This window comes from Alligator mississippiensis, chromosome 7 (genome assembly GCF_030867095.1).
Source record: "Alligator mississippiensis isolate rAllMis1 chromosome 7, rAllMis1, whole genome shotgun sequence".
NCBI lineage: Eukaryota > Metazoa > Chordata > Crocodylia > Alligatoridae > Alligator > Alligator mississippiensis.
In genome coordinates this window covers 51,848,087-51,872,787 of record NC_081830.1, presented here as the reverse complement: position 1 = coordinate 51,872,787, position 24,701 = coordinate 51,848,087, and the positions used below count along the sequence as shown (strand labels likewise).

The window sequence follows — 24,701 nt, the reverse complement described above, 5'->3', positions numbered from 1 at the left end:
GAAAATAATTAAATCTATTCTGGAAAAAAAGTTAAAAATTGAAATTTCGTGCTGAGGAGAAATCATTTCCCCAGTTTCCAAGGCTCCCAGATCAGCTAGAGCTTCTAGCCTAACAGTCCCAAAGCAAAAGGTTGTGTGGTGAGCCTGCTTCACAACAGCAGATCCAGTAAGGCCAGTATATCTCACAGTCTGCCAGATGAAATGCCAGGAATATAGGCAGGGCTTCAAGCTGTGTCTCATGGGAATCTCAACAAAACCATTGTTTTTAACATTTTGTTTTTCATTAATCCACTTTTACTAGAAAAAAAAATCCAAGAAAATATGTAACTACTGGCAATTTCACAGGTCCAATAATTGTGTAAGCACTGTGAAACACTGTTGGGCATCTAGTTTACTGTGACTGGGAATAAGGTCTAATTGTAATGGAATCTCAGATTCAAAGGCTAAGATTAAAGCCCTGTTAGAAATAATAATGACCTGGAATATGCAATATAGAGATTGCCAAAAAATAAGAGGACAGCTGCTGTCATTCTGTTATGCTAAACAAAATGGTCCTAAATTTAGGCTGTTAGGTAGGAGGTTCAAGTCCAAGACCTCTATGGTAGCATTCTTTGAAATGCTTCCAGTGCCACAGGTAGGGCCAGGTAGACAGGCAGAGCTCTAGAGTCTCAAAATGTGGCTGAGACAATGGTGTAGGGAGGAAGGGTTTAGGTTTTTTAGGAACTGGAGAACCTTTTGGAACAGGGGGAGCCTATACAGAAGGAATGGCCTCCATATGAGCCAAAATGTGCTGGCACATATATTTTAAATGGTGGCAGAGAAATACAGAGGAAAAGCCAACAGGTGCAGAACAGCACACAGCTCAGATTAACACACCCTATGGCGGTGAAAATATAAAAAATAAGGGTAAGAAACAGGGTGAAGACAAGCACAAACAAATACCTTTAATGAATAAAAGTTCACACAGAAGTAACCAACCAGACAGCAATAAAAAGTACACATGCTTTTATGGTAATGCTGGAAGTCTAAGATCAAAGGTGTGGGGAGCCAGAGTGCTTAGCAGTAAATAATGGTATTGATGTCATAGAAAAAAATCTGTCTAAGGATACACTATCAAACCACAGAAAAAGACAGTAGCAGCGAGCTAGAAATGCTGAGGGAGTTGAGAGAGGCTGCAACAGCAGGAAGTGCAGTAAAGGTGGGGGACTTTGACTATCCACAGACAGACTGGGTTAGTCTAACACGGACAGGCAATAATTTTGGCTGGAGGGTCACTTACTGAGTTTTGGTGAACTCTCAAGAGCTGCAAGGGTAGACCCACCCCTTGACAGGTGCCGCACACCCTAGTCACCATCTTGGGACCAGAAGTCCCACCCTCTTACGCTTGACCTTTGACACCAGGAGTCCCTCCCCTTGCCCCTCGGAAGTATTCTTTTTGGGAGGGGAGAGTTTCCATCTTGAAACTAGAAAAAAACAAATCATATACTAAAAGTCAAACAATATTTTAATTTTATTATAAAAAATATGTTTGTCATGATTTGTGTTTGCATAGTGTACATAGAGGTGATTGCATAATAACTCAAAAATAAAGTCTTACTCTTGAATATTGTGTGTTGGGGGGTGGGTGGGGGTGTGTGTATGGTGGGGCGTGGGGGTGTGGTGGGTTTGTGAGGGGATGTGGCTGTGTGGTGGCAATAAGATATGTTGCGGGAAGTGTGTATATGTGGGGGGTTTGGGGGGCTGGGTATAAGTATGTGGGGTTTGTGGGGTGTGAGGCAGGTTGGGGGGGCTGTGGGGACCCCCCACACACTCCCCCCTAGCACACAAAATGGTCTTTCTTCTTGCACACAGTCCCCACCACTGGCAGCGAGAGGCAGTGGCAGCAGCAGGTGGCAGGCACTCGGGACACTCATGGCCTACGCAGGCACTGTCACTCAATGGTGCATGGCTCTGGCCAGTGCTGCATGTGGTGACAAGGAGCCCTATCATGCAAGACTCTACATAGTGTACATGCAGCTCCTGACATTCACACATCACCGGGGGAAGCCCTGTGCGATGGAGCCGGCTGCCTTCCACGCCTCCTGCCATCTAGGTCCCAGGACTCTGCCAAAAGTGGAGGGGAGCCCTGCTCCTGTCCCCTGCTTCCCAGCTAAGTCCTGGGACCTTCACGGCAGGAGTCAGGGAAGGCAGCTGGCTCCATCGTGCAGGGCTCCCACCAGTGGCACACAAGTGCCGGAAGCTGCATGTACACTGCATGGAGCCCCATGTGATTAGAGGCAGGCCGACCTGGCTGCACCTCTTGCCACCATGTACAGCGTTGACCAGAGTTGCACACCACTGGACAGCAGTGCCTGCATGGGGCAAAAGCACCCCAAGCGTCCACCACCTGCTGCTGCCACTGTCAGAGACTCTGCACTGGGGGGGGGGGGGGGGTCTGTGCGGGTCCCCATACCCCACACCCTCCCTTATATCCACTCTCATTTTTAACCTAGTCCTAAGTAATGCACAGGATTTGGTGCAAATGATAAGTGTTGCTGAGCCACTCAGCAGTAGTAACCATGATGCAATTGGGTTTGACATCCACGTAGGTGGGGAGACAAGATATCTACCACAGTAGCCTTTAACTGTAAAAAGGGAGACTACACCAAAATGAAGCTCCATATTGGAGGCACAAAGTAAATAATGTACAGCAAATCAAAACAAGCAAAGCAAAGGAAAGTGGATCAAAAGAAAGCCAGCATGGTTTAATGGAAGTGTTGCAGAGCCAATAGGTAGAAAAAAGGCTTCTTACAAAAAGTGAAAGTCAGATCCTAATGAGAAAAATATAAAAAGTGCATAAACACTGGCAAGGCAAATGTAAAACCGAAATAAGAAAAGCTAAGGGAGAATTTGAGGAGAAGCTTGCTAGTGACACAAAAAGGTAACAATAAAAATTTGTTTAAGTGTATTAGAAGCCAAATACCTGCCAGGGAGTCAGGTGGGCCTTTGGATGATCAAGGTGTAAAAAGGGGATGATAGATAGGGCCATTGCTGAGAAATTAATTGTATTCTTTGCATCTGTCTTCATGGTGGAAGATGTTAGGGAAATCCCATTACCAGATCCACTGCTCTCAAGGGACAAGCCAGTGAAGCTGACCTGAATTTAAATGTCACTAGTTGAGGTTGTAGAGGGAATTGATAAACTAAACAGGAGCATATCTCCAGGACCTGACGGCATTCATCCTAGGGTCTTGAAGGAGCTCAGATTGGAAATAGCTGAACTCCTAATTGTAGCATGCAACCTGTCACTAAAAACAGCTTTGGTAATAGAGGACTGGAGAGTTGCCAATGTGACTCCCATATGTAAAAAAGGCTCTGGAGTGGACACAGGGAACTACAAGCCAGTAAGCCTAACTTCTTTTCTTGGAAAACTGGTGAAACAATAATAAAAACAATTGTTTGGTTTGGATGAACACGGGTTGTTGGGAAGGAATCAACGCAGCTTTGTCAAGAGTAAAGCATGCCTCATCAGCTTACTAGAGTTCTTTGAGGGTGTCAATAAGCAGGTGGATCAGGATGATCCAGTTGCCATAGTACAGTTGGACTTCCAGAAAATCTTTCACAGGGTCCACCATCAGAGGCTCTTAAATTAGGTAATTGTGGGATTATAGGAAACATCCACTTGTGGATTAGATATTGGCTCAAAGATAAAAGAAAAAAGTAAGTATAAATGGCCAGTTTTCAGGATGGAAAGAAGTAAACAGCAGGGTCCCCCAGGGATCAGTGTTGGGACCAGTGCTGTTTAACACAATTCATAAATGATCTGGAAAAGAGGGTGAGTAATGAAGTGGCAAAATTTGCCAATGACACAAAATTATTCAAAGTAATAAAGACCAAGGTGGACTGTGAGGAACTACAGAAGGATCTGGCACAATTCATTGAATGGGCAACTAAATGGCAGATGCAATTCAATGTAGGTAAGTGTGAAGTGATGCACCTTGGCAAAAATAACCCAAATTATACCTATTTTATGATGGGCTCTTTATTATCTGCTACCACACAGGAAAGAGATCTGAGATTCATTGTGGCCAGTTCACTAAAACCATCAGCTCAGTGATCAGCAGCCATCAAAAAGGCAAACAAAATGTTCAGGATTATTAAGAAGGGAATTGTAAACAAAAGATAAAATTTGTTATGCCCCTTTCTACATCCATGGTGAGTCCACACTTTGAATATGATGCCCAGTTCTGGTCCCCACACCTCAAAAAGGATATAGAAGAACTAAAGAAGGTCTAGAGGAGGGCAACAAGGATAGTCAGTGGTATGAAAATGCTTTCATATGAAGAGAGGCTAAAGCCTATTCAGTTTAGAAAAGAGACATTAGAAGGAGTTCATAATAAGGGTTTACAAAATAAGTAAATAGACATGTATTATTTACTGTCTCTCTCAAGACAAGAACTAGGGGTCATAGAATGAAACAAGTAGGTAGTAAGTTCAAAACTAATAAAAGGAAGTTCTTTTTCACACAATATGCAATTAAAGTGGAACTCATTGCCAGCAGATGTTGTGGAAGCTGGCAGTTTAGCTAGATTCAAAAAAGGAATTAGACAAATTCCTGGAAGAAAGGGGTACCAGTAGCTATTGAGTATGGGAGTTAGTGATATTGCCTCTGAACTAGAACTTCCTAGACCTTAAGTGCTGTAAGTGGGGGAGGAGCAGAGGGGAAGAAACCCTGGCCATACCCAATTCATTCTCCCTTTCAGCATCCACTCTGCCACCGTGTGATATGAGATACTGGGGAAGATGGACCTATGGTCTGACCCAGTAAATGGCAATTCTTATGTTCTTATAACTGGGTGCTCTGACTCCTTGAGTATAATACACAGTCCAGAAAACTTTTAGACAATGTGCCATTCTTCCAAAACATCTCTGAGGGTTGTAAAAATAAGAAGTCACAGTTTTCCCAGCTACATAGCTCAAGGGCCAAGGGAAGAATAAGCCACAGACTGCTTTAAATTACACACCAGACTTCCAGGAGCCAAGCAAGACTGAGTAGTGGCAGGAAAGCAAATATCTAACATCATTGGATACATCCATCCTGTAGCCACTGGTCACTGTATTTTTCAAATGTTTGGGATTACTAATCTCTATTGTGGTTTTTTCAGGGGCACCAATCTCTATAGGAATCTAGAGCTAGCCAAACTAGAGGAATCTATGCAATGCACTCTGTTCTCTCTGCTCTACTCACTCTGTCCATGATCAGTAGTTTCCAGATGACAGAGCAACTTGGGCCCTCACATTCCTCTACTCCCTGCTTTCTAATACTGTTCAAATTATTGCTCAGAAGTGCAATCCTGACTTTCTATGATGTGTTGTTTGAAACTTCTTTCTTCTTGCTGGTCTTTTACCATGGTGTCTGACTTATGCGGGTGTCTGACTCAGACTGGGGTCTGATCCATTTAGGAGGCTGTGCTCCTGCTGCTACGTGCACTTCCACAAAGAACAGTTTGACTTGCGTTTTATAAACAACCAACCGTGTGTGTGCACAAACTGGCACCCAGAGGTTTCTCTTATTTGCATTTAATTCACAAGGGTACATTTGGTTAGTGGCACATGTTTTTGCTAAATACCAGTGTGAGTACTTGGAGCATGGAGAGAGAGAGAGAGAGAAAAGGAAGTTGGTTTTAAATGAAAATTTGACACTCAATATATTGACTCATAGCACAGTAAGATCTGAGGATAGTACTAACCATTTTCACACCTCTTTCCTATAGTTCCCATCTGCATTCTTTCAAGGGCAGGCAGACCTGTGTGGATCATTCTGCTATGAAATTCTGAAGTGCTGCAACCATCGGTCACGATCAACTCAGATGGAGGCATCTGCTCTTCTTTATTTTTTCATGAGGAAGAACTTTGAATTTAACAAGCAGAAGTCAATAGTCAGATCCCATCTACAGGTAAGGAAACTGTCAGGGGAAATTGAAAGAATCTTTATTGGTTATTATGAAGTATTCCACTGAAACAGCTCTTTGAATTCTACAAATGGCCTCTTCTCTTGGGGTGACAATAAACTGGCCAGTTATGTCAAGTTTTACCACAGGCAGTGTATATCAGATCCAGATCTTAAAGAAAATCTGACCCACTTGTAAACAGTATGAATCTAATTTACCTCTTCAGTCTCATACCAGTGACCATAAAATTAGAGTATTTCATTGCTGAGGCAGGTCTCACTACTTTAAAAGTTAAACAGTTATAAATACATGTGAAATTATTATAATTTATGTTCATATCATTTTTTCCTATATTTTGTCTTGATAAAATACTTGTGTAAATCCCTCTCTACTGCTCACATTCATCAACGTATGTAAACCAGGGATTAAACATGATTTCCAAACTTCACTTTTTTTGATAAATAACCCTATTTGATTCTCTTTTTCTCTTCATCTCTAGCTCATCAAAGCTGTAAGCCAGCTGATTGCAGATGCAGGGATTGGAGGGTCTCGGTTTCAGCATTCGCTTGCTATCATAAATAATTTTGCAAATGGAGACAAGCAGATGAAAGTAAGAAACATTTTATGTCACTCACCCAGCTATTACAGATGGCTGAATATGATTTACATATTTAAGTGATTTAAGTAAGAACTGATTTACAAATACCTTCATGGATGAAAGCATGACTTCATTTTGCAGTGACTCATGACTTGATATTATGTATTTCACAAGTATTTAGAAAACTACTGGGAAGTCATGAAAATGTTTGTGAATTTCAAAAGCTTAATAATTCAGGATGAATTAATTTATTGGAAAATTATATCCTATGTTATTCATTACTTTTTGTTCTCCTTCTGAGAATGTTCCACGCATCCAGTCACAGAATAAAAATCATGGAATGGGACTAATGAGGCATCATAAGTAGTCAAAACCATAGTTGACAAAAAATATTTAAGCAAAAAATGGTTCATCCACATGGTTCAGAATATAGTTATATAACAAACATACTCACAGAAATGTAAATTGATTTGTCAACAGTGTGCTAGCCTAAAATGGCGAGCTTAACTGCCAATAAGAATTATTTAATAAGTAATTGGAACACCTTTACTGAATATATTAACAGACTTGTAACTGTTTGAAAGCCCCTCATGGGTATTTTTTAGAAGTTCATATCAAATGCTTTTCAAGAAGCATTTTAAGCTTTATACTTTGGATCTGATTCTGCTTTCACTGACAGAGGTGTAAGTCAGTAATAAGTCCACTGAAGTTAATAGCAGCATTGGTGCAAAATTAGTGCAAGAATGATGAAGTCCTGTTTTTTCTTTTAAAGTGTAGCACTGATTTTCTTTGATGTGCTGACATTGCAACCCTAGATTCAACTTTTTCAGCATTCTCAACCGTCAGCCAAAAGGAAGCCAGAATTTTACTGTTCTGTATGGTTTCTCTCTATACCTGTGCAAAAGCAGCAATAGCCACAAAACCCCTAAAAAGAAGGACTGATTCATGACCAACTCTATATGAAAAACAGGAAAACTGACTTAAGTATTTTTGAGAAATACTTTTTGATGGTGTTAATATGAGGGCTATGTTTTTTTACCAGTGTGATTTGAATGGGCTAAGGACTTCTGCTGACATTGAGTGGTACTTGTCTACTTAAAATGAATAAGGCTTCATGTGGAGTAAAGATTATTCAGCATTTCTAAGTGGTTCAGAATCTAGTCCTAAATTACCAACCCTTTAGAAGCAAAGGGTCAGATTTCATTTTAGGTACACTAGCATAAGTCTGCTTCAGACTTCAATAGAGTTACTCCATGTTGCAGTGTTGTAACTAGTACCAGAATATATGGACTAGAGTTTGGCCCATTCATGGGTGATACTCTGAGTTTGCCTGAGAAAAGTATAGCTGCTTGAACCTTTTCAGTGATTGATTGTTCATATTTTTCCAAAGAACAGTAACTTTCCAGCAGAAGTAAAGGACCTGACCAAACGCATCAGGACAGTTTTAATGGCGACAGCTCAGATGAAGGAACATGAGAAGGACCCAGAGATGCTTGTGGATCTGCAGTACAGCTTAGCAAACTCCTATGCCAGCACACCTGAATTGCGTAGGACCTGGCTTGAAAGCATGGCCAAGATTCATGTTAGAAATGGAGATTTGTCAGAGGTAATTTTCATAGTTTCATAGTTAGTAGGGTTGGAAGGGACCTGAGCAGATCATCAAGTCCAACCCCCTGCCATGGCAGGAAAAAGTACTGGGGGCAAACAACCCCAGAAATGTGTTCGTCTAACCTCCTCTTAAAGACCCCCAGGGTAGGAGCCAGCTCCCCTTCACTTGAAAGTTGGTTCCAAATCCTAGCCACCCTGACAGTGAAGTAGCGCCTCCTGATGTCTAGTCTGAATCTACCCTCTGCCAGCTTGTGACTGTTGTTTCTAGTCACTCCTGGTAGTGCTCGGGGGAACAGGGATTCCCCCAATACCTGCTGGTCCCCTCTGACTAGTTTGTAAATGGCCACTAGATCCCTCCCCAGCCTTCTCTTGTGGAGGCTGAACAGGTTCAGGTCCCTTAACCTCTCCTTGTAGGGCCTGCCCTGCTGCCCCCTAATCATGCGGGTGGCCCTCCTCTGAACCCTCCCAATGCTGTCCACATCCTTGTTGAAGTGAGGTGCCCAGAACTGGACGCAGTACTCCAACTGTGGCCTGACCAGTGCCGCATAGAGGGGGAGGATCACCTCCTTGGATCTGCTCAAGATGCATCTGTGGATGCATGACAAGGTGTGGTTGGCCTTCCTGATCGCGTCCCCAGACTGTCGGGCCATGTTCGTTTTGGCATCAAAAATTTTACATGAACTTAGAATTTATTTGTATTTAGACTAGAACCTACTGATGAACAAGTGCTGTATACAGGCTAAAATTATTAAGGGTTTGGTGGTAAAAGAGAAGCATGCATTCCCCCTCATGTGTCTAAAATAAATTACATGAATGCCTGGGTATTTTGTATTTGAATCTATGCACCTGGACTTAACTAGATGATTTGCCCATGTCTACACTGGCCACAAAGTCCTGGTCAGCTAATTCAGCTGTTAAAATAAATTTTGATATAACTTCTTAAGGTAGACAAGGCTTTGGAATTCCTACTCTTTTTATAGCTTTTCTAGCACTGGGTCATATCACAAAATCCATTTTTTTTTTTGGCAAAAATTCTGTTGGTTTTTAATTGCTGATTTGAACTTCCATCTTATTACTCCAGCGATACCTTGCTTAAAAGTGAACACATATTATCTTGAGGTCAAATCTTGAAGGTCCTCATTTAATATTTGCTCTAATCATATTTAGGCCAAACATTTTGTTTAATTAGCTGGTTTTGCATGAATAAGGATTTCAGCATCTGACCTATTATTTAATGAAATTGTCAAGCTAAATTTGTCTAACTTTTTCAAACCACATTCTGATAATGCTGCTGCATCTTTGTGACCCTCAGCAAATTGATGATATAGAATATATGCTATACGTGAATATATTCATATGGTCTCGTTTCAGGCTGCTATGTGCTATATCCATATTGCTGCCCTCATTGCAGAATACCTGAAAAGAAAGGGTAAGGTAAACATTTTCAAAGGCAGTAATTTATCTAGAAAATGATATAACTGAACACAAATAGTTGACATATTTCATTGTTGTCACATTAATATTCTTTTCAAACTATCCTCAAAACTTCTTGTATTCCTCAAAAACCGTTTACAGTTTCAATGTATGACTAGTAAACTCTTGTCTTAACTCCACAATAATAAAATACATATTTTGTGTAAGCAAGTTAAATTGAATGTTTAATTTCCTAGTTTTAAAAGAGAATGCTTCATTTGTTACCGTGTCATTTGTAGATATGCATGTATTAACACGTACCAGTAGCAGTATACTAATAACATCTTACGCTACCATAGGTTACTGGAAAATGGAAAAGATTTGCACTTCACGTATGCTCCTGGAAGATGCTCAAGTCTCTGATAGTAATCTGTTACTAACAACTCACACTGGAGGAAGTGAGTGTTCTAACCATGCCTGTTTATGGGTCAGATAACACAATGGAAAAGCCAAGTTAGTGCTCTTAAACTGATATAATGAAAGAATATATTCTCAAAAGAGAAAAGAATTATGATGCATGATTTTGATAGGAAGCAATTAATATGGGGAAATATTTTGTTATGTGTCTGATTTATACCAAATCTGAGCTAAATAGAACCATTTAAAACATCTTCATAATTTCTTTTAATTGAAGCTTGCAAGTATCAGTTGCATCACTGGGAAAGCAGTCTAGCTATGGGACTGCCCTTATTGATATCTATGACAAAGCTCTTGTGGGTCCTAGTAGGCAGAGACAGGCCCAGTATCTACGGTACATGAATTGTCCTTCTACATTTTTTTACTTAGAATATAGCAGAGGTATAAAACATAGGGTGATTTTTAATTGTATTACTTCTCTGCTAATCTCTGTTAGTTTATCATACATATTTCATAGTAACCCTCAGCATGAACTATATTGATATGAGTAAAAAAAAAAGATGAGGTTTTTGAAAAGGGTAAGATAACCTGATCCAAATTGGTGGCCACAATGAAGGTGGTATCAATTTGTGCCTCTGTGTAGCAATGGACATATGTTTACTTTATGGCACAAGAGTGCTGGCAGCCTGGAGCTGCCTGTGCTCTTCAGATGGTCTGGGGGCTTGAGGTGCCTAATCCTGCCTACCACAGAATTCCCACGCAGGACTGGGCCCCTCAAACCTGGGAGTACCTGCTTAGCTTTCCCTCATTTACAGAAACACACCCCTAAGATCTCTAGGCTGCATCTCCGTAAGTGGAGAGTCAGGGTTTCCCGCTTACGGAGACACAGAGAACCTAGAGGTAGATCTCTGTAAGTGGGGAAAGCTGGTCAGACATTCCCAGGGCTTGAGGGGCCTAATCCTGTGTGGAAATTCCTGGAGTGTCCAGGACCAGGCCCTTCAAATCCCGGGAGAACATATCACCCATTGTCCCACAGCATCAGTGAACAGAACAATGGGCAATGTGTGCTCCACCTGTACATCCTATGCATCCTGGCACAGCTGATCCACTTAATTTGGTGGCATCTATTTCTAGCCTAGAAGGCAGAATCTGTAAATTTTACCCATTGTGATGTATAATGGTGTAAGAAATCGCATTGCAAACCATTGGGTTGTGTACTAATTGAGGCCCCAATCTGTGGCATGCCTGCCAAAAAGTTGGCCACCAATCTCCTAGCTGAATAAAAATAGCTCCTCTTTAACAATTGTGAGATATACCTTTTCAAATCTATGGCTATGGACATGTTAATTAGTGTTATTATTACTTATACTTCAAGGCTTATTCTCCATGGGATGGCCAGCTTTTCTAAACATAACCCCAAATATCAAAGAAGAAGGAGCTATGAAGGAAGACTCTGGAATGCAAGATACTCCATACAATGAGGTCAGCTGTGATATCATTTACATAATAACGTTCTGCAATTATAGCAAGCTTTTATTTCCAAAGGATACTTGTGCACATTATAAATTTGATCTATATCAAGGGACCACTTTGCTCTGCAGTATTATGCCTGCCGACCCACATCGTGTAAAATACAGCAGTCATTTGGTAGCATGCAGTAACACCACAGAAGCATCCAAGGTGTAATTTTAAAGTAATCTGGCCAGGAAGCCATGATTTAAACATCCCTGCAAGAAGTACAAAGAGGTTTCTCTTCTTCTTCTCCACAAAGGGTTAGGACCTCTATTTTATCTCTCATCCACTGTCACGGATGGACGCCTCTCACTGGATCACCAGCATCATTTCTTGTATCATTCCAATATTGTTTCAAAGGTCCAAGTATTTACTAAACCAGCCTGATGCTAATTAACTTATGGTAGTTTGAAGGCATATAGTGATAGGCAGAAAGGCTGCAGATGTATACTACCTGGTAATTTTTTGAATCTTTTAATATTTGTGGATTTTTTTAACACTGCAGTTTATGTTATTATCATTTTAAGTCTTTATATTTAGCTCTACATGTGATTGCAAAAGCTGCCTAATGTTTTTCATTAAGCTCTTGTCAAACTTTATATGGCAGTACTAAAATAAAATCGTATCAAACTAAAAGAATGCATATGTACGTTCACCACATTATAGCTATCAGGTGTAATCAACAAACAACTCACCAGGGAATTTTTATTTGCATGGTTACAGGGCATCCTCGTGGAGCAGCTGGAGTTATGTGTAGAATACCTGTGGAAATCTGAAAGATATGAACTCATTGCTGAGGTTAACAAGCCTATCATTGCTGTGTTTGAGAAACAAAGAAACTTTAAAGTAAGCTGATTTTAAAAATGAAAATTTCTTTTTAAAGAAAAAACCCATACTTTAGCATTTGCCATTAGTAGAAAATCTAGAGACTATGTTTTAATATGTCAGGTTTTGCTTCTTTTAATAATAGAATTAAAACTACTTTGTTCAATACTTGTGCACTTGTGCAGGCCCACACCTGCAATGAGTCCAAATGTGGGTTGCCCTATGGAGAGTTTGTTGTAGGATTAAGACATAAACAGGTGCCCTGCAGGTCAGGGGGAAGATCAAATGGATATAGCAAAAGCAATTACTCTTTATCCCATAAATGGGATCTCACAAGGTCAGGCTGAGACAGACTGTGGAGATTTGCATAACAAATGCCAATGCTTTACCTGAGCTATGAATCAATGGAAAACTTTGATTTCAAATCCTGCTCCTCTCACCAGCACTAGGAGCACATGACTCTGCAAAGCTTGTGAAAACCACAGTATTGCTGCCTAAAAAAGTTGCATCAACATTTCAGCCAGGATTTATTTAGAGGCTTTAGCCTATGTCCAATGCTACATACTTCTTTAAATCTTCATGTTGTAACTCATGTGACCAACCAGTTAGATACTGCATGTATTCATCAGAAAGTACATTTTTAGAAATTAAATGTACATAAAAAGAAAAACAGCTTAGAAATATTTAAGATTAAGGATTTCATTTCAAAATTACTCTATAGATTTTTTTATTTTGATTTTTCCTTTCATTTATAGTATAAAAATGACCTTAATAATTAATTATGTCACTAGTGCCCAACCTTTCAGCCCTGTGAGTTGGATAAGTGGTATAGAGTCAGTCCACAAGCTGGATCACACAGCATCAGTGTCTGACCATGGTCAATGGGTGTGATCTTGTGTGTTGCATCTGGGAATACTGGCCTGACCTGACACACCAGATCCAGGCATGTGCTGACCTGACCCCCGCACATGGATCCAACTGTGCACTATCACCCATTATCCACCTATTGGACTCCCCCAAGCCCAGAAATCTAGCAGAAGAGGAGCAGCAATTAATGCTGCCACTGCTCTCCAACTGTCAAATTTGCAGACATTTGGAGACTCCCGCAAGCTGGAGCTGGAGGTTAAGTACTCATAATGTATGTCATTCTGCTCTAAACTGGAAAAAGTCACACAATAGTACACAATTTAAGAAGCTGGTTCCCAAAGCAAAACATAGCTTCTCTGGGGGGTTTAAAGCATTAGCACAATTATAGAAAAGCTGAATGTCCAAAGAAGTGATGTCTCCATGCAGGCAAAATACTGATGGACTGATTCTGGTTTGCAGCACTGTATGGGGACAGAACTGCCATAATGAGTCCAGGAACAATTTGGTACAAAAATATTATAAAGCTGCTTTTGCCCCATAGGTTCTTTGCCTCATAGGATGTGTTCTTAATCATGGTCCCTAAGCCGGAGTAACACTGTCACTATCCATTTAAGATTGGTAGACATTGTTGGTGCTGACGGATGTGCAGCTCCCTGGACTACCTCATGGTGCTTAACAGAAAGCAGCATGAGTTAGACCAACCCTCCTGATCCAACAGATATTTGCTGTTGGATCAGGAGGGCATGGGATCCAGCTCCCATTTGGAGCTGATCAGGGGGATAGTGCAGACATGCAGCCTGTCTGTTCCCTAACTCCACTCCCCTCTCCAAACTCCCATGCTCTCTCAGGATGGGAGATGGGGAGGGCAGGAGAGTAAGTTCAGTCTGGAGGGGGAAAGGGGTGGATTGGAGTCCCCACCTCAGGAAGGGAGTGGGGAATACCAAACTACCTGCACCACCTTCTAGCAGTGGCTGGAGAACCAAAAGACTGAACTCACTCTGCTCCATTCTCCCCCCTCCAATCCTAAAGACAGCACACAGAGCAGAGCTGGGCTGGTCAGCCCAGCCCTGGTCCTGGCCACGCTGACAGATGTTAATGAAGGTGCTCTGCTTTGTAGTGCTTTCATCTGAACCCTCATGCACTGAGGGTTCAGATTGTCTCAAGATCAGGCATTTTTAAAGCTTTGTGCTACTGTGTACCTCTGTCAGTACATAGCTGGAGAGCACTTTCAGTGGCCGATCACGCAACAAACTGTCACGTCTGTCAGCACCCTGGAAATGGTTGGGAAAATCACTAACCAAGCAACTTTTTAGACAGAGCTAAACTCTTACTATTCCACTTTCCCTGTAGAGCTATGCAAGTGATCTACATTTGCCCTCAAACTGGTTCCACAAGAAGGCAAAAGCCTTGACAATGACATCTTAAGAAGTTACATCAGAATATAGCTTCTAATGATACTGAAGATTCCCATGGAATAAGTGCCCATCTGCAGATGGCTTTAGTCCCAGGGGAGCAAATTTGATCTTAAAAAGCCTTTCCAAAAGCACTTTCCAAAGTATTCTCTCTCATCCTTTTGCCATAGAAACTGTCAGAACTGTACTATGACATTCATCGATCCTACCTGAAGGTCACAGAAGTAGTGAATTCTGAGAAACGTTTGTTTGGAAGATATTACCGTGTAGCATTTTATGGACAGGTAAGTCAGCCTTAAGGAGTTTATAGATGCGGAGTCACATACCCCACCCATGTCATTCTGGACACACATTTCTTAGAAATCTAAAATAGGAAAAGCAGTATAACGGACAGCTCATTAGAAACAGCATTGGCCAAATATTGAAGTCTTTACTAAAGAGCGCATTCAGCTACATCTGTGTAAATTGTTGCTGTGAATTTATATGTCTGTAATAGGGAACAGAACTAGCACCTCAGCTTTTTTACATGCCTTATTCAGGAAAAACTGACCTTGAAGTCAAAATCAGTGAAGTGCTGTGTGAGTAAAATATTAATAAAACCTGAAAAGAAATGGTGTTCGGCCCATCTTTGTAAGCAGTATAAATCAGAGCAATACATTCAGCTAGTTGTTGCATTTCTTGCTGACTTTCTGACTTGCTTTCTGTCAATCTCTGATTCTATGCAGTATACTGTACAGTAGTTTTATTCCATATACTACGCTTCAGCATGTTTAAATCAACCCCTATAGCATGAATTTATGCTTTTTTTCCCACTGCAAGCGATTGTGGGATGCCCGCATGTTCTTTTAAGACATGTTTGGCAAGCATACAATTGCCATCGCTCTAATAATAAGGTGTGTAAACAACAGATTGATATGACTCATTCTGTTTGCTAATTAGATGTTAATGCAGAAATGTGCTCTTTTCTTCTTTTGATCTTATTCAAGGCTGTGGTAAGTTCTCTGTTCTTTTGCATGCTTTGTTTTATTCTTCTCACTCATCCTTACTCCTTCCCCACAGTTTACTTGATGTTAACTTTTTGTGCTCTTCACTGTTCAGTTTTGTGGCAGATGAAATAACATTCATGCATCACTGCATCTTGCAGACTAATTTCTGTTTGTTTAGTTTCCCTGAGTTAAAACAGTGTATCCATCATCCTGCTGCATATATAAATTGGGGCCCAATCCTCTGCCAGAGGACTTCATTGGGAGCAGGATTGGGCCCCTTGTTTCTTCTGTTGAAATGTCATTGTAGCACCAATGCTGTTTTAAGTGCAAGATCATGCCCTAGGATTGTGCAAGGGAGTAAGGTCCCAAGTTATCTCCTCAGCAACATGGGACCTACTGAGACAGCATGAGGCGAGCAGGGCTGCTGGCCCAACACTCCCTGGGGGAGGCAAATGAAAGGGGGAGTGAGGGGGGAAGGACCAAGGTCTGACTCCTCAACAAAACTGAAATGGCTGCATGCTAGAGGGAAAGTAAGATGAACCTGAAAACAGACTGAAGTTCTCTTACTATGTCCTGCTTTCCCATAAGAAAGAGGGGAGCAGGGTAGGAATTGTGACTCTTTTCCTGGGGCAAATGCATCTACTTTTCTCTAAGGCTGAGCCATAAGGATCTAAACAGTGGTTAAGCTGAGTTTCACTAGCTCTGTTGGACAGAATTAAAAGTCCCATTTCAATCCAATGGTATTTCTGTAGCAAATATAACAAAGGCAGCCTATCTTAAACAGCCTTAGTGCTATAAAAGTGTATGAATGTTTCACAAACAAATATTGCTTGGATTAATCACTGGTACACCCTTAATAGAGTCTAAACACACGCACACACAGACAAGACATGTGCGGCTTTAAAGAATGCTGTTTAGTTTCACAGTTTGGAAATAAAGATGTTTTGGATTGTGGGGTAGGAGTTGGCCTGAACTGCTGCCAACAGTGATGAGATAATTAAAGGTAGGTACACAAAAACAAAAGTCCAGATGGGAAGTTGTCACTCACCTAAGAAAATCCAAAATGAATCACTGAGAGGCTAAGGAACATCATTGGATGCAAAATATCTACAAATACTCAAAGCACCATGTTAACAATTGTACCCTAAGAAATTCTTGGTAAGGCCTGGTTTAGAAGGAGAAACAACAATCTATTTCCATGAGTTTTGCCAGTATTCTTTCCCGTCTGAAAAATATACTTTGCATTATACTCTCAATTCCTTTTCCCCCACATACCAGTAACTTCCATTTTTATTATATACCATAGAGGCCTGTGATTTTTTCATTTATTTCCTGCCAAAAGTACTTGCAGACCTTCATAGGGAAAGGAAGCTATGACATTAAGTTAATTTCTAAACAGTTCCTTTTTATGCTTTAGACACACAGACTCATACCCTTAATATCTGAATGCTACCAAGTCCAAATTTTTTAAACCCATATTTGGACACTTTTTCCAAGTAAAAGTGGTCTGATTTTCCCAATGTGTCGAGTATCTGCACCTAAATAATTTGGCTTGGTGCCAAACCTGAGGCACCCAACCTCAAAAATGCTGGGCAAAAAGGCGACTGTGAGTTAGCCATTTGAAGAAATAGTTCCAACAAGGATGCTGTGAAAAATCAATTTTCAAAAAAGCATAAATATTTGGATTAGCTGAAACTTAGGGAAATCTCTCAGTTCTGAGCTAAAGTAGAGTGCAAGTCAGCAGTAAGCAGTTAAGTATTTTTCACAATATTTCTGCACTTTTGAAAAGTTCTTTGACTATCCATGCAAGTAGAAGTAGCATAGTGCACCCAACTTGTGTGTTTCTTATCAGCCAGAGCACCCCAAGCTATGCAGTTGCTCTTGTGTGTGCATTCTTGCATGCATGCTTCAGTGACTATCAAGAGTATTGTGGAATCTCCATCCTTGAAAATTTTCAAAAGCAGTTTAGACAGATACTTGGCTCAGATGGTTTAGTCAGGGATGATTCTGTTTTGAGTAGGGGCTGAACTGGATAATCTCATGAAATCCCTTCCAGCCTTACTTTCCTATGATCCTATATTATACATGTTGGGCTTTTCACTGGCACGGTCCTCTTATATTCATCCACAAACTTTCCAAATCTACCCATTCTTCAGGAGAAAAATCTGGAGTTGGACCTGACCATCCCCAGTTCTTCATACACAGGCCAGGATTCTGTATGGTGTTCTGCAAGTCCAGTGCAGCTGACACTTTCTCTGCACTTTCCAGTCTGCACTGGTGCTTTGTCTTGTGCAGGCTGGCCTGCTCAAAAGTTGCTGAAGGATGCTGCTTCTCAAAGCTTGTACTACTTTCCAGCTAAGATCTTGAAGATTGTCTCCTCCTCCAGCACTTGTTTTGAGAGACTGGACTGCTCAAGTGAGGAAACTGAAGCTGATGGAATCCAAGGTCTAATTCCTTGTGGAGGTTAGATGCCAAGCCTTCCCAGTGCCAGGGCAACTGTCAGACTCCTTATGTCTGTCAATATCTTTTGAAGGAAACAAAAAATAAACTAGCAATTTCTGTTATTGGGGCAAGTGATGAAGTCAAAGGTGGGAAGGAAAGCTTCATTCTATCAAAACTGTTTTAAATTACTTAAGTGCCTGGCTCCTCCAAATCTTGGTAATGACTGTATTATAGATGCATAGAGGGATTTTCTTGCTCTTTTCTTAGACCTGGTTCAATACTTACTAGGATTATTTACCAGTAACCCCTCCATAGATACTAGTCATTTGGCTGCTGACTCTGTAATGGTTCAGTGAATTATTTAACAGAGAAGTCCCAGACCTCACGTATCTTTATACTGCTCAGTAAATCCATTTTAAATTCCATTCTGTTCATTCACTTTTTAAAAGAAAGGCAGAATTATGCTGTCTGAATTATGCAGTACAACAAGGATTACATACAGCTGTTAGAGAGTGTGGATTTAGATTATTTTTTACCCTTATATGTGTGAACAGCTTAGAAGAGCATTATAAATTTCATGAGACCCACAAAAGGTCCAGTCACAATCAGGCTAGCACAGGGAATGTTCCCCCTATGTATCCTAAAACAAATGAGGCTATGCCCATCCCCATGGATGCCCTGTAGAGTGGCCTGGATATATAATGAGCAAAGCAGCCTATACCATCTCAAAGTAAAAGTCAAAATCTGAACCTCAGAGAAGGAAAATTACATTAATTTTGTTTCCTGCCAGGCTTCAGGGTAGTAGTCACTTCTTAACACCACGTTTATCTGGGAGATCAATATGCATTTTGCCTATTACCATTATATGCTTACGTTGTAGTGTTGCCTACAAACTCCAATCAGAGTCTGAGCCGCACTGGGCTCAGTACTATACAAACACCCAGGAATCTCCTCAAAAGGGTCTATACTCTAAATAGATGAGATAGAAAGTACGAGACGAAATGGAGGCAAAGCGAGTTTGCCAAAGTCACATAGGTTTGGGGCAGAGCCAGGAGAATATTTGAGTGGAAGATATCTGATTCTCCTTTGAAACCACAGCCTGAATGTATTTAGAGAGTAATTTTGCACCCTGGAGGCCAGTGGGACATGAGGGCACTCGGCATCTTACAGATGACACTCATCATCTGGTAGGATCAAACCATTTCTATCCCCCAACTGCAGTGGTCATGCTGGGGCCTTGTCAGAGTGCCACTGCTCCAGAATATCTGACTGATGCCATAGTCCATGGGCATACTTCAACCAGTTCATCCAGCTAAATTTAGAAATGCAGCCAGATGTTTTTGGTCCACATGGCCTGTTTCACAGGCCAGCACACAACAGAAGCTGTGCCATGATCTACCACAGCCCAGGTCCTCTGAAACAATGGGCTTCCCTAGGAAAACGTAGAAGGGAGTAGTCCTGCATTCCCTGCAACTGTAATTCTTCCTTGCAGAGGTGTATGAGGAAAGAAAAGCTCCGTGAGCTTTCCATGCACTGCACAGACATTCTAAGGTCAGTTAAAATCTGATCCTAAATGAATGAGGGTTTGCTGGAAACCATTATCCTAACATGCTGAGAGTGCCTGTATATGTCATTACATTCGACTGACCACCACAATGTTTTTCATCCCTAAGCTTACACCCTTCTTGTAAACCAGTCATAGGCAACATGAGAACAAACGATTGCTGTGAATTGAGAATGGGACCTGAGCTGCTTAATATTTTAAAATCCCTAAACTCAAGGATATTTGACCCCCAAAAATATTTTATCTGATGCTTAATGATCTTTTAAACATCCGACATATGGCAGACAGGATTATTATATAGTTTTCAATTAACTACTACTTGTCACTTAACATTTGAAATGCCATAGAGACCATTCTTTCAAGTAATGCCTCCTTCATTAAAGACTATTGAAAATGTATCAGTTCTAGGTTAATCATTTTGGTAAGATGAAAGATATCATCTCAATATGTCATATTGCATCAACACAGAAAGTTGACAGTTCCCATGTAAACACTGTGCTCTTGCTAGCAAACATGTATAGTGTTGACATCTAAGCTGATATGCTGTCCCAGTTCGGAGCAAGATTATTTTAGAGACTATATCTTTTCAAAATTCAATGTTTACATAAGGCAGATGGTTTTGATTGAAACAATCCTGATTAGTGTTTAGTTGAGGTTGTGTAGAAGTATAGGAACATTTCCCTCTGTTCCCCCAAAGTGGTTTTGCATTAGGATAATTTAGAGAGAGTTTAGAAATTAGTTTATGATTCTGCAAATCCTTTCACACAATTAATTGCTCATCCAAGTAAGAGTTTACAAGATATTCACTTCTCAGATATAAATTTGTCTGTAAAGTTCCTTGTTTGGCAATGAAACTTTATTAATATTATTAACAAGAGTGCTCTCTGGGGAGATCATTGAGACTCAGTAACTAATTGTGTGTTCTTCATTAATGAAAAGGAGACATTTGGGAGCTATAGCTTCAGTATTTGCATCACCAAGTTCTATCAACAGGGTATGAAATCCTGCAAATGAAACCCAGAAGTGTAAATATTGTCAGAGGTAAAGTCCCATTACTGTTAATAGTGATATGTTCCATTCAGCCATAAAAATTTACCCCAAAATGTTTGCATAATTACATATTGCATTTATGTTTGTTTCACATGAAGTTGATGTATTGGATACATTCATTTTCTGAGATTTACATTTCTTATGGAAACTGCCAGGTGGAAACTTGCCTTGCATTTTAACAGACATTTTTATTTAGACACTCTCAGCTACTTCCACTATTGCAAGTAAATGGCTTTGCTAAGACTGTAGATCTTGTAAAAGACTATAGTTTATGCTTTTCGATCTTTTCAAATGTAAATTATGTTACGTACAAAAACTAGAACTCTTGGTTCCAAAATTATACCTTTTATTAGACCAACTGGGAAATCACAAGAAAAGTGTCCTTTTCTGCAAGCTTTCAGGATCAAAGTCCCTTCATCAGGCTCTGGGAAAAGTATAGATGGTACAAGATATTACATTGTCTTTAAAGATACTGCAATTTGTTATTGGCTTTCAAAGTTATTGAAGAATATTCTGTTTATTTGAATGAGATACAGATCAGTTTATTTGAAGTTGCTCTACATGTTAAATCTTCTGCTCAGGTTGCTTGAAAGACTTGGGCTGAATGATAACAGTTTTTCATGTGAATGCAAGAACTACCACTATTCTGCAGTCATCTGCAAATTATACCTACTATGTACCACACGATGGCACTCTCTTCACGTATCTAAATAAAAGCAGGCAAACAAGTAGAAAACTAATAACCATCGTATTTCACAAATAGCTGTATCAAGCTAATTACAATGTTAATTAATTATATCTCTTATATGGAATGCATTTGATATTTTGGATTCCTTCATCAGTCTCATAGTGTAGTATTCAGAAAAATAATCAATGAGTTGTGCATTTAAACAGTTAGATGCATTACACTGGTATGTCTATACCTGTTGTTTACTGTTTACATTTAATTTACCATACCTGCTACACTGATTAATTGTTTCCTCTTGATTTTCTACAGGGCTTTTTTGAAGAAGAGGAAGGCAAAGAGTATATCTACAAAGAACCCAAGTTAACTGGCCTGTCTGAGATTTCTCAGAGACTATTGAAACTTTACGCTGATAAATTTGGAGCAGATAATGTGAAAATAATTCAGGATTCCAATAAGGTATGGAAGAAATGCTTTCATTACATCCTTGTCAAAGTAGAGCATTTGAAAGTATGCCACATTTCACTTTCTAGCATAGTGCCTTCACAGATTAGCTAAGCCTGAAGAGCCCATAGTTGGTCCCTGTTCTCCTTTTAACTTTAAGCTGAAATATAAGTGTGTATTGTGGACTTTTATTATGCAGTATATTGGTGTTCTTTTCTAAGTGAGTTGTGATAACATTTATATTATCTAGAATAAGCCTCTGATAGATGTGAGCAGGGGTTGGAACTACTGTGGACTATGTAGCATGTCAGGGTCCAAGGGGTGGCTGGGATGCCCCCTGGTGGCTCCATGACCATGCCCCGCTCTGCCCCTAGAGTGCCTTCCCTTCCCTCCTGCCTCACCTTGATGGTATAATATAATAATGATAATGGGGACGCTGCCCACAGGCCTTCAGATGGCCCCAATCCAACTGGACTCCTACTGGAGTTCCAAGGCTCCTCATTGGGCCTCTCTATTTGACTGTGCCCTGCTAGGCACATAAAAGCTTAGGGGATAATTGTGTGGCTCCAGTCCTCTCCTAAACTATGCCCCAATCCTCACAGGTGTTACCATATTGTTGTTCACTTGTTGGGTTTTGGCCTCTGTGATAGAAGGCATCTTAGGTAGGGTTTGCGTTGGGTGACATACTTTCCGTCTGGTGTGGTCCCCCCCACCCCCCCAACTTTCCTGCCACGACTTGGTGTTATTCAATGAAAGGGAGGGGTTCAGTGGAGATCTTCTTTCTGGAAGACCCCGGGGACAGTAGTACTCACTGTCTGGTCGCAGTGTTCCGTGGGGCTCTGCCTCCCCTACGTCTCGTCCACTCGCCAACCAGATGAATGCCACCTGCATGGTCTGACCATGCTCAGTCAACCTCTTTTTGCCAGGGGAACCAGTTTGAGCATGGGTCCTGGTGGGCTAGCCTGGCTGTCCCAACGGCTAGTGTCTCCACCTCAGATGCTGATGAGCTGGGTTTCTGTAGGCTGGCATACTCCTTGCCACCTCTGGATGGAACGCCTCTACTTTGCTCTTTGCCAGAATAAATAGACTGCTGGAGAGGAAAGGGGTGTGGGACTCCCTCCTCCCTCCCAGCCTACTACAGGGGCTCAGCTCCCCCTGCTCTGGATGCTGGCACTGAGCCAGCTGCACTGCTCCTGCTCCCACAAGAGCCTCAGCGTGCCTGGCGTGCTCCACACCAGTGTGCTTCCTCACCCTCCTCCCCCCAGGTCCCGGTGGAGCTTTTAAATCTTCCCGCAGCGTGATTGGTTCAGTTTTTCCCTGCCCGGGGAACAGCTGATTAATCAGCTGGCTCGCACAGCCGCGGCTCCTGCTCTGGCTACAGCTGTGCCCCTGGAGGTGAGTTACCCCAGTGGCAGGGCTGCCTGTGTGGCTTGGTGCCTATGGGGACTGACCCCTCCCCTTCGGGAGCCTGTGGGGGCATCTCGCTGCCACAGCCTCCTTGGCTTCCGCCCCTTTCCTCTCAGCTAGGCCTTCTAGCCTGAGCCCACTGTATCAGACCTGGCTTTGAAACACTAACTCTGGTTAAACATAAGTCCCTGGACTATAACAGAAACACAAAAGGGAAATAGCCTTCTGCTTCTTTAAGAGGGTGAATTTTCCCTCATGGCTCAACTAGGACAGCCTCCCTGCCCTGAACTATATCCAAGTGAGCTCCCATAGCCTCATCGGAGATCCAGATGCAGCACCACAGTCCGTTCAGGAGCCCTGCTGCTAGGAGCTCTTTACCCTGTGGCAGCCAGGGAAAGACTATCCTGCTAGCCTGAGCCTCAGGCTTATATCCTCCCAGGGGCCTGCCTCCTTCCAGTCAGCAGACTGCCTGGACTGCCTGCAGGTGCCTTTTAATCAACCTCATTGACCTGCAGCTGCTTCACCCTGCTTAGCCTCCAGTGCTTCCTCTCTGGGCTGCTTCTTTTAAAGGAACAGGGAGACTCAGGCTCTCTGTTATAGGCTAGTTTCTAACAAAACCAAGCCAAATCATAAGGTATGGTTTTACTGGTACAATGACAATGGAAGCAGAACATCCCTCTGTGTAACCGTTTTTAACAATACCTAGCCCACAAATATATTCTACTAGTATAAAGGAAAATTTGGCTGTTTCGTCTCTACTTCATTCAACCCTCATCCAATTTTTGCCATCATGGTGTACTCAGAACTCTTGTTGTCTTTGGAAATCAAACCCCGTACTTAGATATTTAGGTATTTGTTACCTAATAGTACTTTTGAAATCATGTCCTGGGTTGATCATGTTATAGTATCATAAAAGAGTATGCCTGTAAACTGTGATTACTCACTGTATAATTTGCAGTGCAACGAAGTCAGAGAGAGTTTCCTTACATGTAACAATTTTAACACAGGTCAACCCAAAAGACTTGGATCAAAAATATGCCTATATCCAGGTCACATACGTCACACCTTTCTTTGAAGAGAAGGAAGCTGAGGACAGAAAAACTGACTTTGAAATGCATCACAACATCAACCGTTTTGTATTTGAAACACCTTTCACACTGTCAGGAAAAAAACACGGAGGGGTAGAGGAGCAATGCAAAAGACGGACAATCTTGACAAGTACGTTGCTGCCTTTTTTATTTGAAGAGTTCTAACTAAATGAAACTGCTAAGAATTTCAAAGACTGTTCTGCTTAAAAATCAGGATGGCAGTCAATATATTTGTTTGCCAACAATTTTGTGCAAAGGGTAGTTTTAAATGAGCAACAACCACTTCACCATATCATTATTTCTATGTATAATCCTTTTGACATAAACTAGTTACAATTCAGTACAAAAACAAAAGTTGTTTAAATTTGTAGAATAGTCAACTGCCTCTATTCTTTCTTAGTATTCTACTGTCACCCCAGCTTTACAATGGTGTAATTAAGTTGGCTTCATTAG

At 41.2% G+C, this 24,701-nt stretch overlaps 1 protein-coding gene across 5 annotated transcripts in view; it reads left to right on the top strand.

Moving 5' to 3' along the window:
* DOCK10 (dedicator of cytokinesis 10) overlaps nucleotides 1-24,701 on the top strand; it is a 275,097-nt gene that overhangs the window by 230,064 nt on the left and 20,332 nt on the right. For 4 of the 5 annotated variants that reach the window (XM_059730950.1, XM_059730949.1, XM_019491795.2 and 1 more), the window contains exons 43-52: nucleotides 5,754-5,936; nucleotides 6,430-6,540; nucleotides 7,919-8,134; nucleotides 9,508-9,565; nucleotides 9,909-10,007; nucleotides 11,342-11,448; nucleotides 12,202-12,324; nucleotides 14,753-14,866; nucleotides 21,622-21,768; nucleotides 24,168-24,378. In XM_059730950.1, the coding sequence (XP_059586933.1) occupies nucleotides 5,754-5,936; nucleotides 6,430-6,540; nucleotides 7,919-8,134; nucleotides 9,508-9,565; nucleotides 9,909-10,007; nucleotides 11,342-11,448; nucleotides 12,202-12,324; nucleotides 14,753-14,866; nucleotides 21,622-21,768; nucleotides 24,168-24,378 (1,369 nt within the window). The remainder of the gene's footprint in view (nucleotides 1-5,753; nucleotides 5,937-6,429; nucleotides 6,541-7,918; nucleotides 8,135-9,507; nucleotides 9,566-9,908; nucleotides 10,008-11,341; nucleotides 11,449-12,201; nucleotides 12,325-14,752; nucleotides 14,867-21,621; nucleotides 21,769-24,167; nucleotides 24,379-24,701) is intronic. The other variant, XM_019491796.2, reaches the window with a different exon arrangement.